The following is a 19,412-nucleotide window of genomic DNA, read 5'->3' on the forward strand; positions in this document are numbered from 1 at the left end:
AGAGGCAATACACAGAAGACACAACTTACAGACTCTGTTAGAACTTTCCCAGTTGCTATCTCACGTTACCATGACAACCGCTGGCCTTGAATGTCTGCTCACTCTCAGGCCAAGAGATAACAGTTACTTCTCCAAACTTGCAGGCTTTATGGAAAACAACTAGAGACAGTAATGCCCATGGGTCACAGCCCAACAAGAAGGGCCTTCTCTGTGGTGGCACCCTGATTGTGGAATACCTTCCCCCTGTATGCACATCTGGCACTGACGGTGTTGGCATTTCAGTGCCAAGTAAAGACCTACCTGCTTACTGAGGTAATTGTGGGCTGCTGATATTAGTCTGTGTGATGTTCCTCTATTAGTGTATATATGGTAAGTGCTGTTTGTATAGGAGATACATGGTAAGTGGAATGGAAGAGGAAGGGGGAGGGAATGGGCAGCAGAATGTTGGATGATTGGCTGAATGTTTAAAATGGCTGACAGTATAAATGGAAGGATGTCAGGTAAGTCTGGGTGATGAAAGTGAGTGGGTTGTTTTGGTGGGTTTTAGAGAGTTGTTTGTCAGGAGAGCGTGGAGAAGGAGGGGGGTGGAGTTCGGATTAGTATTAGATAAAACCATATGCTTATGTGCCTTATGAAGAAATCTTGTTATCTGTGTTATTTAATAAATACTTAATTTGGTTTACCAAAGGCCTGATCCTTGGCTGGGGTTTCACAGACCAGAAGGGAGGGTGAGGTAAATACCAAGGGAAACAGGAGCAAATGGTGGCAGCGGGTGAAGGGAAGAATATAACATCCCAAGTATTCAGAGCAAACCAGAATTATAAGCAGTCTGAGTAAATCAAAGGGATTGGGACAGCTTAAGCACGCAGTCACAGAGGTAACCTAATTGAGGGAGACTCAGGCAGAGTCTCTGGGAATACTGGTTATAGGACGTGACTGGTGGTGCTGCCTAGCAGGGGGATCTGTTGAGATCTATGCTAGAGCGGAGAGGGAAACCATAAAAAAGGACAGTCCGGACTGGTGGAGTCCCTGGTGGTGCCTAGTGACAGGCAGTAACCACGAGCAGGTAGGAACCTGACAGGGAGAGCCAGGGAAGGGCATCACAGTCTGCCATTGCAACAAGGCATTCTGAGTGACTCCAGGGTGTTTTAGCTAAATTTAAGTGAAATGTTGTTTTATCTGCCTTTTATCATTGTGAATTATTTTACGCTTTAGTGTAATTCTAACCCAGTAAATAAGTGTGGTAGCTAGACAGCAGGAAGCCAAGCATTCTGGCTGTACAGTCCAGCCCATCCGCTGAGGGAGGTTCTGGCTGTTTGTGGCACATCAGATCCCTCAAGGCCACTGAAGGACAGCTGGGCTAATCTCATTCTGTCTCACGCAGGCTGATTTTACTGAATGACTGTAGTTCACTGGGACATTACTGAGAGAATGATGCAGCCTGTCAGGGCTGTGTAGGGCAGGAACACCATGTTGCTCACCCCACTTCCACATACGTCCATAAGAAATGCTTATGGAGTACTATAGCCAGAGTGAGTTTCCTTGCTGGAAACAAGCTAGTTTATCCAAAGGCAGCTTCCTATGTATATAAAATCTTAGAGACAATCAGAACAGCAAGATAGTTCACAATGTTAGGCATATCTCTTCTAACAAAACCTCAGCTTAGAGAGAATATTTTGGAGTACACGCATAAGAATGTGTTTTTCCCCCTTAACAGTCACTCCAGAATTAAGAGCCAAACTATTCAAAATTACATGATAGAGGTCTTCTGGAACTGTTCAAAATGTCTAGCAGAGTTATATTTTTAATATTGCCACAATTTGTTTTACAAAAAGCACACAATCCAAAGATCTTGCTGTATGTTGTAGGTTTAGAATAACATGCACATATTCCCATATAAATAGATAGATAGATATACAGTAATCAATCATGTTTTGATTAATTACAGGGGAAATCAAGAGTACTTAAGTTTATGAAGGCACAGGATCATAAGACTAACACCATATTATAGCTAAAAGCAGTTAGGAACTTACAGCTCCAGCAGAAGTAAAGCACAGCACATAGAAAATGCTTGGGCAAGATTTTCAAATAGAAAGTTGTTTAACACAGTGTGTGTTTTTTGTAAGGATAGGTTGGCAAACGTTTTCATAATCATAACAAATGAGGAATCTAAGGGTGTGACACAATGAAGTTGGATGGAGATGGCAAAAGGGATAGAAGGGTAAGGGCAGATGGATATGGGAGGAGAAACTAAGGTAAGAAGGAACTAAGGGCTTGTCCACACCAGAGTTTACTCTGTGTTTGCACCTATTGCATTCCTACTAAATTTGTGTAGTCCACATGACGTTACATCAGAAATTGTGCACTGAGAATGATTGTGTTTTTGTGCACTTCCTGGGCTGGAATTTTTTTTTTTAAAAAAAGAAGGTTCATGCGCAGGTATCTGTGCCCATGCCCTGTTGATACTTATTCGGCACAATAGAACCAACAAATTAAAAGGCAGGGATAAACATAAAAGGGTATGACGGAAAAGATTGAAGTTGTTCTTCTTAGTACTGCAATCTGTCCAAAACGTAGGTGCAAGAGTGTTAACTGGGGCTGGGCACCATGATCACATTTTACCTATGATTTCCCAAGTGCAGTGGTGGCTCCCAGTTAACTTCTAGGCCCAGTTCAAAGTTTCGGCCCTGTTAAGGTGCTGGACTACGACTAGGGTTCGAATCCCCACATAGCTATAAAGCTCACTGGGTGACCTTGGGCCAGTCACTGCCTCTCAGCCTCAGAGGAAGGCAGCCTCAGAGGAGGAAGGCATGATTTAATTGTGGATGAGGCAGCCGATCTGGCATGTATAACCAAGACCTGGGTGGGTGAGCAGGGAGGAGTCAGTCTCTCCCAGCTATATCTGCCAGAGCACCTGGTTCAGCATCAGGGTATACCTGAGGGTCGGGGAGGGGGGTCGCTGTGGTTTATAGGAGCTCCATCTCCCTGTGCAAGCACCCTGTCCATGTGACTACTGGTCTGCAGTGTTTGCACCTTGTGTTGGGTCAGTGGGACAGACTGGGGGTTCTGTTGGTGTACCACCCAGCCCGCTGCCCAACAGACTCCCTAGCTGAGCTGATGGAGGTGGTCTCGGGTGTACTGTTGAGATCCCCCATGGTTTCCATGACAATCATGGGACTGTCCCAATATGCCATTGACCCAACACATGTAGCAGCGCATACTCTAGACTTGGTTTTTGCAACTGGACATGGAGATGGTGATATGAATGTGGGGGGGGCCTTACATCAGTCCCTCTGTCATGGACAGATCACTGCTTGCTGAAGTTTAGACTTACAGCAGCCTTTTCCCTCTTGCAAGGGTGGGGGACCTATTAAGTTGGTCCGCCCCCAGAGACTAATGGATCCAGATGGTTTCCAAAGGGCTCTGGGGAATTTTCTGGCTGATAGGGCTGGCGCTCCTGTCGAAACCCCGGTTGAACTGTGGAATACAGAAATGACCTGGGGGGTTGACATGATTGCTCTTGAGCACCCTCTCCTGTGTAAAGCTCGTATGGCTCCATGGTATACCCCAGAGCTGAGAGCAATGAAACAATATAGGAGACAGCTTGAGTGCAGATGGAGACGAACTCCTAGTGGATGCAATTACACATTGGTAAGTGCCTATAGTAAGCTGTATTTAGGCAGTAAGGGCAGCAAAAAAACAATATTTTGCTGCCACTATCAAATCATCAATCTGCCTCCCAGCGGAGCTCTTCAGAATTGTCCAGGGGCTATTACACTCTGGCCCCAGGGACATGGTAGAACCATCTGAGGCCCACTGTAATGAATTTGCTAGGCACTTTCAGGATGAAATCTTTAGCATCCACCAGGACTTTGACTCCAGTGTTATAGCAGGTGAATCAAGCGAGGTATCCAGAGCACAGCCTTGCCCGGATTTCTTGGATGAGTTTCAGTTGGTACAGATTGAGAACGTTGACAAGGTGCTTGGACAGGTTCATGCAACCACTTCTGTGCTGGATCTTTGCCCTTCTTGGCTAATAAAAGCTAGCAGGGATGGAACAGCAGGCTGGGCCAGGGAAGAGATTAATGCCTCTCTACGAGAGGGGGTGGTCCCTGGCTGCCTGAAAGAGGCGGTAGTGAGACCACTCCTGAAGAGACCCTCCCTGGACCCAGAAAATCTTAATAACTATAGGCCGGTAGCAAATGTTCCATTCCTGGGCAAGGTCCTTGAACGAGTGGTTGTGGGCCAGCTCCAGACACTCCTGGATAAGACCAATTATCTGGATCCATTTCAGTCAGGTTTCAGGCCTGGTTTTGTCATGGAAACAGCCTTGGTCACCCTGTATGATGACCTCTGTCAGAAGAGAGACAGGGTGTGTGTGACTCTGTTGATTCTCTCAGCGGCTGTTGATACCATCAACCATGGTATCCTTCTGGGAAGACTGGCTGAGTTGGGAGTGGGAGGGACTGCATGGCAGTGGTTCCGCTCCTACTTGGCGGGTTGGCTCCAGAAGGTGGTGCTTGGAGAACATTGCTTGGCACCCTGGACTCTTCATTATGGGGTTCAGCAGGGGTCAGTTCTATCCCACATGCTGTTCAACATCTACATGAAACCGTTGGATACAGTCATCTGGAGCTTTGGAGTGCGTTGCCATCAGTATGCTGATGACACATAGCTCTATTTCTCCTTTTCATCTTCTTCAGGTGAGGCTGTCAATGTGCTACAGTGCCTAGCTGCAGCAATGGACTGGATGAGGGCTAATAAACTGAGGCTCAATCCAGACAAGACTGAGATGATGTTAGTGGGTGGTTCTTCTGACTGGATGGTGGATGTCCAACCTGCCTGGATGGGGTTGCACTCCCCCTGAAGGAGCAGGTTTGTAGCTTGGGGGTTCTCCTGGAACCATCTGTCACTTGAGGCTCAGGTAGGCTCGGTGGCACGGAGTGCCTTCTACCAACTTCGGCTGTTGGCCCAGCTACATCCCTATCTGGACAGGGATAACCTGGCTTCAGTGGTCCATGCTCTGGTAACCTCCAAGTTAGATTACTGCAATGCACTCTACGTGGGGCTTCCTTTGAAGATGGTTCGGAAGCTGCACTTGCGCAAAATGCAGTGGCCGGATTGGTAACAGGGACCAGATGGTTCAAACATATAAAACCGATTCTTGCCTGCTTGCATTGCTGCCTGTATGTTTCCGAGCTTGATTCAAGGTGCTGGTTTTACATGGATTGGGACCACAATACCTGATGGAACACCTCTTCCGACACAAACCCGCCCGTACACTACACTCAACATCCAAGGCCCTCCTCTGGGTGCCTATTGGGAGGGAAGCTGGGAGTGTGGAAACAAGGGAGAGGGCCTTCTCAGTGGTGGCCCCCAAATTATGGAATGATCTTGCTGACGAGGTGTGCCTGGCATCAATACAGTTATCTTTTTGGTGCCAGGTCAAGACTTTCCTCTTCTCCCAGGCATTTTAGCATATGTTTTTAAATTGCTTTTTAAAAGAAATGTTTTTTTAAAATTTGTATATTTGTTTTTAATGTTTTTAATTGTTGTAAACTGCCCAGAGAGCTTTGGCTATGGGGTGGTATACAAATGCAATAAATAAATAAATGGTAAACCCCCTCTGAATACTGCTTACCATGAAAACCCTGTTCATAGGGTTGCCATAAGTTGGAATTGACTTAAAGGCAGCCCATTTCCATTTTTGAAAGCTCCTCATGTCTTGGGACTAGGATATCTGGAGGACAGCTTATCTCCACAGGTGCCTAAAACAGACTAATAGCTTCAATAGAGGCCTTACTTTGGGTGCCTCCACCTTCTGAGGAGCAGGAGGGGACTACAGGTGAAAGGGCCTAGTTGGTGGTGGCACCCTAACTGTGGAATGTTTTCCTCATGGAGGCTCACTTGATGCCTACCGAAGTCATTTCAGCAGCAGGCAAAGAGCTTTTTATTTTCCCAGGCTTTTAAATCCACTGTACATTGTTTTTCATTTGTAATTTTGCTGTTTTTAAACACTGTTCTATAATAAAGTGTTTTAATGTTTTTAATTTGTCTTACCGTAATTTTCAGTTTTTGTAAGCTGCCCTGGGGACAGAGTGGGTTAGAAATAATAAAATCAAAATCTAACAACATATGAATTAAACAGGATGTCATCTTTGATCCCAAAATGGTCACTTATTATACAGTCTTTGAAGACAGTTAAGAAGCCAAAAATTCTCTTCTTCTTTTATAATGGGCAATGTCAAGAATGGGTACAGTAAAAAATATGAAACAAAAAATAATGAGCATCCAAGTAAACCCAGGTTAAAAAGTGAAAAATCACAAGATAATGACAATGAGTTTGTTTGTTTTTTTAAAGAAAGATTTCAGTTAAAATGCATTGGACTTTTTTTAAACAAAAACAATCACATGCCAGAATCTTATTTTACAGTAAAAAAATAAACACTTACGCTCACAAAAGTCTTCCATGGGTGACCACTGTGAATGTGGAAGACATGTTACAACATCTACTTTTGCATGGACATTATAAAAATCAGGCAGACACTTGTATACTACAGACGTGCCAGGAGGGAAATTTTTGTCATCAGTATTCTCACGAGGGACTGCATTGCTGAGTTTTGGTGGAGGTTCACAATCACCTATGATAAGCAGAGAATAATGGTTTTAAATCAAGCATAGCTGGTTTTATTTTTATGAATTTTAATATATATTAATAAGGACACAATATCATTCAGATTCATGCAGAACGCTGTATTTTGTTTTAGCTGTATACTACAAGGATGGTTAATCATTTATAAAACACCTTAAGTACACAAACCTTTTAACATCTCATCTAGCTTCACCACCCTTACTTACTTCACTATTTTAGTGAAGGAAAATGAAATGTAACGTAGTCATTCATTCCAAGACAATCAGCCCACTATCTTGTCTGTTTCTGCCTGGGAAAAAACAGTTCAGGCAGCGCTGGTCCTCCTATTCAGCAAAGTAAGGTAGCCACTTCATGTGATGATTCCTGGTGGTGGCAACAGTGCCCCCCCACGCACACACAACCATTTCCAATCTCCCAAGTTGATACTCTGGCAATGACGATTGCTTGTTTCTGGCCTGCACAGGGCTGACTGGCTTCCTTAACTAGTCACTTCCCAACATGTCATACACAATGCTGTTGGAAAAGGCATCTGTCTGAGTGAGCAGGCACAGTGGCAGCCAGCCCAAGTCATGCACTCCACGAGGCATCACACTTGTGCGCACGTTGTTTTGCTAACATACCAACCTGCCATAGTTTTAAGATTTACTGGGGAAACCCTGCTGGTGGTTTCCATGACTACTGAGGATCACAGTGCAGGGGCCCATGGCAGGGCTTTCTCTGTGTTAACCTCTTCTCTGAAGTGCGTCTCACCACTACATTGCTTTTGTTTCAGCATTAGGTGAAAATACACTTCTTTGCCCAGGCCTTTGTGGAGGTGTGAGGTACTGAAGAACACAAGAAGAAACTTTTAGATCAGGCCAGTATCCCAACTAGTCCAGCATCCTGTTGTTGCAGTGAACAATCAGATACCTATAGGAAGCTCACATGCAGTATCTGATTTATAAGGGATTTGTTTTGATTGGTGGTTTGGTCGTTTTGTATTTGTTTGTTTTATGTTGTTTTTAGAGTTACAGTTAAGTTTGATTTTGAAGTTTATGCATTTCTGCCCCAAAACCGTCGGGTGAAGGTGAGTTATAAAATTACATATAACATTTGGCTCCTGCAAGGCAAAGAAAAGTCACAGACTTTTTATGCCATCTAGTAGAACTTTATTTTATATTCATCTAATGACAATATGCATGGACACTTATCAACAGCTGCTTCTGAAATATGGAAAGCTGAGGGGTTACAGAAAATGTATTCCGTTTGTATCTCTTGCATTAATTGGTAACTGTTTTCTTCATTTCCTGTATGTAATGTATTTGAAACTCCTATTGTGTGTGGGGGGGGGGGAGGTGTTTTTGGTTGATATTAAATAATGACAAATTATTTATTTATTTATTTATTTATTTATTTTATTTTATTTTGTTGCATTTATATACCGCCCATAGCAAGTAGCTCTCAGGGCGGTAAACAGAATAGGATAAAATACATACATCATAATAATAAAATCACAAAACATATAAGACACAATGAAAACAAAATACAATTAAACAAAATATAAGATGATAAAAGGATTAGTATTACAAGATTAAAAAGATAAAAAGAATAAAATGATTAAAATGCCTGGGAGCATAAGAAGGTCTTTACCTGGCGCCGGAAAGATAATAATGTAGGAGCCAGGCGTTCCTCTTCGGGGAGGCTATTCCACAACTCGGGAGCCACCACAGAAAAGGCCCTAGATCTAGTAACCACCCTCCGGGCTTCACGATGGGTTGGTACCCGGAGGAGGGCCTTAGATGCTGAACGAAGTGAGCGGGTAGGTTCATAGCGGGAGAGGCGTTCCACCAGGTATTGCGGTCCCACGCCATGTAAGGCTTTATAGGTCATAACCAGCACCTTGAATCTCGCCCGGGAGCAAATAGGTAGCCAGTGCAGGCGAGCCAGAACAGGAGTTATGTGCGAAGACCGACTGGTCCTCGTCAATAGTCTAGCTGCCGCATTCTGCACTAGCTGAAGCTTCCGAACTGTCTTCAAGGGCAGCCCTATGTAGAGCGCATTACAGTAATCCAATCTCGAAGTTACCAGAACATGAACAACTGAGGCGAGGTCGTCGCCATGCAGATAGGGGCGTAGTTGGGCTACCAAACGGAGATGGTAAAACGCGTTCCGTGCCACCAAGGCCACTTGAGCCTCAAGAAACAAGGAAGGGTCAAAAAGGACCCCCAAACTACGGACCTGTTCCTTCAGGGGGAGTGTAACCCCATCCAGAACAGGATGCACATCCACCATCTGAGCGGGGAAGGCGTTCACCAACAGTGTTTCAGTCTTGTCTGGATTGAGTCTCAGTTTATTAGCTCTCATCCAGTCCATTATCGCGGCCAGGCAACGGTTCAGCACATCAACAGACTCAACTGAAGAAGATGAAAAGGAGAAATAGAGTTGCGTGTCATCAGCATACTGATGACAATGCACTCCAAAACTCCTGATGACCGCACCCAGAGGCTTCATGTAGATGTTAAAAAGCATGGGGGACAAAACCGACCCCTGAGGGACTCCACAATGGAGAGTCCAGGGTGTCGAGTAATGTTCCCCAAGCACTACCTTCTGGTGACGATCCGCGAAGTAGGAGCGGAACCACTGCCAAGCAGTACCCCCAACTCCCAACTCCGCGAGTCTCCCCAGAAGAATACCATGGTCGATGGTATCAAACACCGCTGAGAGATCAAGGAGAATCAACAAAGTCACACTCCTCCTGTCCCTCTCCCGACAAAGGTCATAATACAGGGCGACCAAGGCTGTTTCAGTGCCAAAACCGGGCCGAAAACCGGATTGAAACGGATCCAGATAATCGGTTTCATCCAAGAGCACCTGGAACTGGTTAGCAACCACCCGCTCCAAAACCTTGCCCAAAAAGGGGACATTCGCCACCGGTCTGTAGTTGTTCAAATTATCTGGGTCCAGGGAAGGTTTCTTTAAAAGAGGTCTCACTATTGCCTCCTTGAGGCTACTAGGGACTGCTCCCTCTCTCAAGGAGGCATTAACCACTTCCTTGGCCTAGCCGGTGGTTCCAGCCCTGCTAGCTTTCACTAGCCAAGATGGGCAAGGATCCAGAACAGACGTGGTTGCCCGGACCATTCCAAGCACCTTGTCCACTTCCTCGAGCTGCACCAACTGAAACTCATCCAATAATAGAGGACAAGGCCGTGCTCCGGACACTTCACTGGATTCATCTGTCACAACGTCGGAGTCTAAGTCCCTACAGATGCAAGCAATCTTATTTTGAAAGTGTCCAGCAATTTCGTTGCAGCGGGCTTCAGATGTTTCTATAATATCGTGAGGGCCAGAGCGTAAAAGCCCCCGCACAACTTTAAAAAGCTCCGCTGGGCGGCATAAGGATGACCTAATAGAGGCAGCGAAATAAAGTTTTTTCGCTGTCCTTACCGCTTTCATATACAACTTATTGGTGGCACTTACCAAAGCATGGTTACGTTCGTCATCTGCACTCCAGCCTCCTCCTCTCTTGTTTCATCACTCTCAGCTCCGGGGTATACCACGGAGCTGTATGAGCTCTACATCGGAGGGGGCGCGCAGGAGCGATCGTGTCAATAGCCTGAGTCATCTCCGTATTCCACAGTGCGACCAGGGCCTCGACGGGAGCACCAGTCTTATCAGCCGGAAAATCTCCCAGGGCCCTCTGAAAACCAAGAGGATCCATCAGACTCCGGGAGCGGACCAACCTAATAGGTCCTCCACCTTTGCAGAGGGGAAGAGCTACTGTAAGTCTAAATCTCAACAAGCGGTGATCTGTCCATGACAATGGGGTAGATGAAAAACATCCCACCTCCAGATCACCATCTCCATGACCAGTGGCGAAGATCAAATCAAGAGCGTGTCCCGACACATGCGTTGGGCCAGTAGAAAATTGAGACAGCCCCATTGTTGTCATAGAGGCAATGAAGTCCTGAGCTGCACCAGATAAGACAGCCTCGGCGTGGACATTGAAATTCCCCAGTACCAAAAGTCTAGGGGATCTCAATAGTACCTCCGAGACTATCTCCGTCAGCTCAGCTAAGGAAGCTGTTGGGCAGCAAGGTGGACGGTACACCAACAGTATTCCTAGTCTGTCTCCCTGGCCCAATACAAGGTGGAGACACTCCAGACCAGTCGCCGCCTGGACAGGGTGCTGTGTGAGAGGGAAAGTACTCCTATAGACCACAGCAACTCCCCCTCCCCGGCCCTCAGATCTACCACAGTGCTAAACCGCATACCCGGGTGGGCAAAGCTGGGAAAGAGCAACTCCTCCCTGATCACCCACCCAGGTCTCAGTTATACATGCCAGATCGGCACCCTCCTCCAGAATTAAATCATGGACAAGGGAGGTTTTATTATGTACCGACCTGGCATTCAAGAGCAGCACGTGGAGATCCGAGAGCTGGCTGATAGGACAACCAGCAATCCTGTGGGTAAGAGGAGAACCGGAACAAGGCACAGACACAACTTGTCTGGGACGAGTTCCCCTTACCTGGCCAGTTCTCCTCCTTATTAAAATATTTTTAATAAATACATAACTGCTGCAGCTGTGTATATTTAACTGAGTGGGCAATGGGCAAGCACCAGGGAAAGTGGTGAGCACATGTGTCAAGATGTTGGAGGAGAGATCTGTGTGCAGCACACAGTCTCCCCAATGCCCCCTGCACTCACGACAGCATGCTGCCCTTAAGTGCTGTAACAGAACTTGTTGAAGTACAATTTAACTGCCAGATCAGTCAGTTTTTGCACATGGAATGGTGTGGGGAGCCATTCTGACCTTTGTCTCAGACAGCAAAATGTCTTTGGTTGGCCCTGCTTCCAGCCACATCAGTGAGATAAGCATGACAAATTACCAGCAAGCACAGGATTCAGCTTCTGGAACAATGCCACACTTAACCCACCACTTAGGATAGTGGCAGATAGAGAACAAGAGTTAGTAAAACTGTATTTCCTGTGTGTTGCGTTGTGTAGCCATCACTATATTTAGAGCAAAGCCATAGTGCTTTATAGTAAGTAATTTTGTTATTAGAGCTAGAAGAGACCTGGAGACAATAGCATTACATCAACTGATATGATCGCTGAATTATCACCCAAGCATCACACTGCTCACAAATCTTATTTATTTTGGGCTGTATCCAGCGCTGCAGCCCTGCTTGAGCAACAGACTTCTGTGCATGCAATGGCATTTCCTCTTCCTCTTCCGTCCCCTTCAGCCCCCTGTGCACCCTCAAAATCACATATGGAACAGATCTGGTGGACGCATGGGGGGAGGAGAAGAAACAGAAGTTCAGTTGCACAAGTGGAATTCTGCTCATGCAGCATCGGATACAACTCTTTATTTATGAATAAGATTTCTTTGCCACCTTCAGCATAAGGACCCAGGGCAGTTACAACAATAGAATATACAATTATAAAAACAGATAAAATGGTTACAATTATAAAACCATTCCAGTATTAATTCAGTATAAAAGGTGGGTCCCACAAAACAAAATTCCTTAACTGTCAAAGGTCAGGGATCAGCATATGGCAAAAGCTGTACAATGAATATGCTACATACCTCTCTAGAGAGGGAGTTCCACAATTTAGGGGTGCCACAGAGAAAGCCCTCTCCCAGGGCCCCATTTCCTGCACTTCTGAGGGTGGCCCCTCTGCAGATCTTAACTCCCAAAAGGGGTGGCAGGGATAGAGATGGTTTTTCAGATATTTGGGGCCTAAGTAGCTTAGGAATATGTGACTTGAGCCAAGGCTTATCAGAACTTTATTTGGATATGTGAAATAGCAGCCCTTTTGGGATGTGTAGAATGTCTTTGGCTACTACTGTTGAACGCTAGTCTAATATGGAGGAGGGGAGAGGACAGAAAAATATTAAAGTTCAGAGGTCATCATGACTTCTAGTAATTATTTCAACACCAGTATCTGTCATTTTACAAACCAAGTTTCCTCTCAAGAAAGAAGAACTGCTGCAAAAGTTCAGCAACAAACCACTGAGTGGGGCTTATTTATTTTTACGTCTCTATCACATTTTTCTGCCAAACTGGCTCTCAAAGCTGTTTACATAACAAAAGCAATCCATACAAAAATCAGTTTTGTTTTAAAAGTTTATTATTTGGATATTGTTATTTTTAGAAGCAATGACTTGATATAAAATGGAATATGTCATCTTTAAAGATCACAGTCTAGGAAGACTTAATCCTGCCTAACTCCCACTACGAGCCAGTGTGGCGTAGTAGTTAAGGTGTTGGACTATGACCTGGGAGACCAGGATTTGAATCCCCACACAGCCATGAAGCTCACTAGGTGACCTTGGGCCAGTCACTGCCTCTCTGCCTCAGAGGAAGCCAATGGTAAACCCCCTCTGAATACCACTTACCATGAAAACCCTACACATAGGGTTGCCCATAAGTCAGAATCAACTTGAAGGCAGTCCATTTCATTTTCATGTTGCAGAACTGTAATTATTAAAGTTGCCATTGGATCCAACACATTGTTCCAATATATAGCAGCCAGCTATAGACTCACTGTGCTATACAACATTTGAATAGGAGTAGTTCTTAGAGGAGAGCATTGATATAGTGAGCATAACAGAGACCTGGTGGAATGGAGAAAACCAGTGGGATACGGTTATCCCTGGATATAAACTATAAACTATATCAGAAGGACAGGGAAGGATGTATTGGTTGTGGTGTTGCTCTATACATGAAAGAAGGCATTGAATCCAGAAAGCTCGAAACCCCAAAAGAGGCAGACTTCTCCACAGAATCATTGCGGGTGGTGATACCATGCCCCAGGAGTGATTCAATACTGGGAACTATCTATCGTCTCCTTGATCAAAATGCTCAGGGAGACCTGGAGATGAGATATGAAATTGAGGAAGCATCCTAACTAGGAAATGTGGTAGTAATGGGTGACTTCAACTACCCAGACAAAGACTGGCCACATATGTGTTCCAGTCACGACAAAGAAGCAAAATTTCTAGATATTCTAAATGACTATTCCCTAGACCAGTTGGTCATGGAACCGACCAGAGGGATGGCAACCCTGGACTTAATCCTCAGTGGGGACCGGGACCTGGTGCGAGATGTAAGTGTTGTCGAACCGATTGGGAGCAGTGACCATAGTGCTATTAAATTAAACATACATGTAAATGGCCAATTGCCAAGAAAATCCAACACGGTCACATTTGACTTCAAAAGAGGAAACTTCACAAAAATGAGGGGATTGGTAAAAAGAAAGCTGAAAAACGAAGTCCAGAAAGTCACATCACTCAAAAATGCTTGGAAGTTGTTTAAAAACACTATATTAGAAGCTCAACTGGAGTGCATACCGCAGATCAAAAAAGGTACCGCCAGGGCCAAGAAGATGCCAGCATGGTTAACGAGCAAAGTCAGGGAAGCTCATAGAGGCAAAAAGTCTTCCTTCAGAAAATGGAAGTCTTGTCCGAATGAAGAAAATAAAAAGGAACACAAACTCTGGCAAAAGGAATGCAAGAAGACAATAAGGGATGCTAAAAAAGAATTTGAGGAGCACATTGCTAAGAACATAAAAACCAACAACAAAAAATTCTATCAATACATTCAAAGCAGGAGACCATCTAGGGAAGCGATTGGACCCTTGGATGATAAGGGAGTCAAAGGTGTACTAAAGAACAATAAGGAGATTGCAGAGAAGCTAAATGAATTCTTTACATCTGTCTTCACAGTGGAAGATATAGGGCAGATCCCTGAACCTGAACTAACATTTGCAGGAAGGGATGCTGAGGAACTGAGACAAAAAGTGGTAACGAGAGAGGAAGTTCTAGGCTTAATGGACAATATAAAAACTGACAAATCACCGGGCCTGGATGGCATCCACCCAAGAGTTCTCAAAGAACTCAAATGTGAAATTGCTGATCTGCTAACTAAAATATGTAACTTGTCCCTCGGGTCCTCCTCCGTGCCTGAGGACTGGAAAGTGGCAAATGTAACGCCAATCTTCAAAAAGGGATCCAGGGGGGATCCTGGAAATTACAGGCCAGTTAGCTTAACTTCTGTCCCTGGAAAACTGGTAGAAAGTATTATTAAAGCTAGATTAACTAAGCACATAGAAGAACAAGCCTTGCTGAAGCAGAGCCAGCATGGCTTCTGCAAGGGAAAGTCCTGTCTCAGTAACCTATTCGAATTCTTTGAGAGTGTCAACAAGCATATAGATAGAGGTAATCCAGTGGACATAGTGTACTTAGACTTTCAAAAAGCTTTTGACAAGGTACCTCACCAAAGACTTCTGAGGAAGCTTAGCAGTCATGGAATAAGAGGAGAGGTCCTCTTGTGGATAAGGAATTGGTTAAGAAGCAGAAAGCAGAGAGTAGGAATAAATGGACAGTTCTCCCAATGGAGGGCTGTAGAAAGTGGAGTCCCTCAAGGATCGGTATTGGGACCTGTACTTTTCAACTTGTTCATTAATGACCTAGAATTAGGAGTGAGCAGTGAAGTGGCCAAGTTTGCTGACGATACTAAATTGTTCAGGGTTGTTAAAACAAAAAGGGATTGCGAAGAGCTCCAAAAAGACCTCTCCAAACTGAGTGAATGGGCGGAAAAATGGCAAATGCAATTCAATATAAACAAGTGTAAAATTATGCATATTGGAGCAAAAAAATATATCTAAATTTCACATATGTGCTCATGGGGTCTCAACTGGCGGTGACTGACCAGGAGAGAGACCTCGGGGTTGTAGTGGACAGCATGATGAAAATGTCGACCCAGTGTGCGGCAGCTGTTGAAAAAGGCAAATTCCATGCTAGGGATAATTAGGAAAGGTGTTGAAAATAAAACAGCCAATATCATAATGCTGTTGTATAAATCTATGGTGCAGCTGCATTTGGAATAATGTGTACAGTTCTGGTCGCCTCATCTCAAAAAGGATATTACAGAGTTGGAAAAGGTTCAGAAGAGGGCAACCAGAATGATCAAGGGGATGGAGCGACTCCCTTATGAGGAAAGGTTGCAGCATTTGGGGCTTTTTAGTTTAGAGAAAAGGCAGGTCAGAGGAGACATGATAGAAGTGTATAAAATTATGCATGGCATTGAGAAAGTGGATAGAGAAGAGTTTTTCTCCCCCTCTCATAATACTAGAACTCGTGGACATTCAAAGAAGCTGAATGTTGGAAGATTCAGGACAGATAAAAGGAAGTACTTCTTTACTCAGCGCATACTTAAACTATGGAGTTTGCTCCCACAAGACGCAGTAATGGCCACCAGCGTGGATGGCTTTAAAAGAAGATTAGACAGATTCATGGAGGACAGAGCTATCAATGGCTACTAGCCATGATGGCTGTGCTCTGCCACCCTAGTCAGAGGCAGTAAGTTTCTGAAAACCAGTTGCCAGAAGCCTCAGGAGGGGAGAGTGTTCTTGCACTCAGGTCCTGCTTGTGGGCTTCCCCCAGGCACCTGGTTGGCCACTGTGAGAACAGGATGCTGGACTAGATGGGCCACTGGCCTGATCCAGCAGGCTTTTCTTATGTTCTTATGTTCAATTCACAGGCCGATTCACAGGAGTTAATAATGATGTAGATGGCTCTTTGAAATATAACCAAGTGGAGGCAATGCTACATGGAAAGGTGTGTGAAATATATGCAGTGTTAGCGATTCTCAACAAACTACACACACAAAAAGAAATACATGAATACCTAAATAAAAAAGGTATTTTGGATAATTGGAATCAACCTGAAGACCGCCCATTTCATTTTCAACTCCCACTACAATCACAGAGACTTCATTTACCCCCAACTCGCACTGTATACCTATGCATGGTTGGTTGGAAAGTTGCTTTGGCTCCTTTCTCCCCCCCTCATTAATATTAGTGGCTGGACTCCCTATACTATTGTATTGGGACGGTGTAAAAGCCGGAACGGAACGGGCCCTTTATAAAAGAAATTGATGCCAAAAACACTGGGAAATTGATGCCAAAAACACTGCCAAAATTCACCAGTCCCACATGACTACATGGGATGCATGCAATAAGACACAAAACTTCCACGAAAACCACTTTCTGATACCCGTTCTGGGCTATAATACGCTTTTACGTAAAACAGCCGGGAACGGTGACTTCCCAGCGGGCCAGACCTCCCAAATTCACCAGTCCCATATGACTACCTGGGATTCATGCAATAAGACACAAAACTTTCATGAAAACCACGTTCCAATACCCGTTCCAGGCTGTTTTACTTAAAAGCATATTATAGCCCAGAACGGGTATCGGAATATGGTTTTTGTGGAATTTTTGTGTCTTATTGCATGCATCCCATGTAGTCATGTGGGACTGGTGAATTTCGGAGGTCTGGCTCGCTGGGAAGTCGCTGTTCCGGGCTGTTTCATTCCGTTCCGGAGGGCATTTTGGTTGTTAAAGGGTTAATTAAAAATCCTATCGGAATGGCTTTTGTTCCTAAATGTTGTTCTCAAGTGTCTCTAACACATCCCAGTGTTTTTGGCATCAATTTCTTTTTAAAAGGGCCCTTTCCGGCCTGTTCCATTCCGTTCCGGCTTTTACACCGTCCCTATTGTATTCTAGATTTAAAACTTTCCTGATGTTTGAATGAACTAGCAATAACGGGGAAGGGCCGTAGCTCAGTGGTAAAGCATCTGCTTTGCTTGCAGAAGGTCCCGGGTTCAACCCCTGGCTTTTCCAGATAGATCTGAGAGAGACCTCCCCCAATCTGAAACCCCGGAGAGCCGTTGCCAGTCAGTGTAGGCAATACTGAGCTAGACAGATGGTCTGAATCGGTCTCAGGTAGCTTCCTATGTTCCTAATTATTTCCTATTGAAATTCATAATTATACTGCTGAATAAGGTTGTCTCAATTCTAGATAACGATTATATAGTTTATATATATATATATATATATATATATATATATATATATATATATATATATATAGATTATATATCATAGAGATATCTATAACGAAATACTACCAGAGAGGAAGAGAGACCCCAATCAAGTAGAGGAAATCCTTCCCTGTAAACAGCAATAGGTGGAGCCGGATAGAAAGACAGGAGCTAACTGGCTACCAATGGATCAAAGAGGCAAGTAGCCCCCCTCTGTCGAGTCGCAACATCCATCTCCCTTATATTAGTTACTCACCCAGAATCCCGGGAAGTAGTGCAAAAACCACGAAGCCCCCAGGCGCAAGGCTGAACGACGAGATCCCAAGCATCGCAGAGACGAGCACAACGCTCCCACCCTTCAGAAGCTTCTTGGAGCGATGAGCACTTCGGAGGACGCTACGAGAGTGTCAGGGGCGGAGCCTGGAGGGGACCGAGACTACCCGGAGGCTTTGCGAGGATTTCTGCTGCGGAGGGTTCAGGGAGGGGCGCCGGAAAGTTCAGGGAGTTGTAACGGGAAAGTGAATCCACGGGACTGGGGCTGCCTGCCAATCTCCTTGGCTCAAGGGAGTGCGAAAGTTAAAATTACGTTAGATGATAGGTTTCCTCTTTAAAAAAAAAACACCACCAACTCCTGCAGTTAGACGGTTTTCCTGCCACATCCGGAAGGCCGGGAACTTTTGTGGGTTGGTTGTCAGGGTGGCAAATATAGTCACTATCCACAGAATAAAAATAAATAGTACGTTTTCGGGAATGTGAAAGTTAAGGCCCTTGAACCACACCCAAAGAGTAGTCACAACGCTCAATATGCATGTTACGCCCCAACGCCGAATTTTAAATAGTGACGACCGTTATTTGGCGTAGAGTCTGAGAACTCTTCGCTCCTAGTGTGGTTTTTCTAAAATGTAAACAAATCTATCCTACGTGAAGATGTATACACACTTGTCCGAACATGGCTGTATTTCATACTGGATTGGTGCCTGCGGTATGCCAGGCGCTGGATAACGTGCAGAAGACTTAGAACAGGTGGGGAATCTCCGGACCCAAATGTGGCCTTCCGCTCCTGTCTTGGAACCCCAGCCATTTCCCACGGCTTTTCTGGATAGAGGATAAAGAAGTATAAATGAATGTAGAAACTAGGGTTTGTACCAAGATAAAACTAGTTGCTCTGCCCAATTTTGCCTTTGGCTCTGTTCACCCTTGGAAAGTTGTCCAAAAGGGAATGTGGCCCTCAGACATAAAAAAAAAGGGTTCCCATCTCTGGATTACAATCTGTGTTAGATAAATGGCGGAAGAAGTGGAGGGGGTCGTTGAGGGAAAAGGGGTTTTTCAAGGTTTTGATTTAAAAAATAATGGATGATGGATCTGACCCATAGGGCGCACCTTTATTGAGAGGAGTGTACAAGTGCAATCTGGTGCAACTGGACAAAGCCAGTAGAAGCTGGTAAGGGGGGGGGAGGACCCAGTCCAGTAAGTGGTTGGGGATGGAATCTCACAGATTATTGGTGGGTTTTATTTTATTGGGTTGTTTATTTTTTTAAATTACTTAGAACATTTCTCTTCCTGTGTTTCCTCCAAAGTACTGAAGACAGTATAAATGTTTCCTCTTTGGCTCAAAAAGGCGTGAACATTGCAATTACATTAAATTACAGCATTTCCTTTTTTAAAAACGACTGACTGACTAAATAAAATGTCAGCGGTACATCCTGTTTTTCTGCCACGAAACAAGTATTTGGTTTCATACAATGAAGGACAAAGAAACTCAAAAATACAAGAAAGCCCACTAACAATACATTATTGTTATTATTATTATTAAAAAGTTAGACTAGGTTAGCACAAAAATAAAACAAGCAGTACCCCTTAACAATTCCATAGAAATTGCCTGCAAATCA

General features: G+C 44.5%; 1 protein-coding gene across 1 annotated transcript in view; it reads right to left on the minus strand.

The window, feature by feature from the left end:
* CR1 (complement C3b/C4b receptor 1 (Knops blood group)) overlaps positions 1–19,412 on the minus strand; it is a 296,948-nt gene that overhangs the window by 277,296 nt on the left and 240 nt on the right. Inside the window, exons 2-3 of the mRNA XM_061630611.1 lie at positions 17,780–18,618; positions 6,453–6,641 (exon numbers count right to left, since the gene is read on the minus strand). Coding sequence (XP_061486595.1) covers positions 6,453–6,641; positions 17,780–17,852 — 262 coding nt within the window. The 5' untranslated portion in view covers positions 17,853–18,618. The remainder of the gene's footprint in view (positions 1–6,452; positions 6,642–17,779; positions 18,619–19,412) is intronic.

The sequence above is a fragment of the Rhineura floridana genome, chromosome 6 (genome assembly GCF_030035675.1).
Source record: "Rhineura floridana isolate rRhiFlo1 chromosome 6, rRhiFlo1.hap2, whole genome shotgun sequence".
NCBI lineage: Eukaryota > Metazoa > Chordata > Lepidosauria > Squamata > Rhineuridae > Rhineura > Rhineura floridana.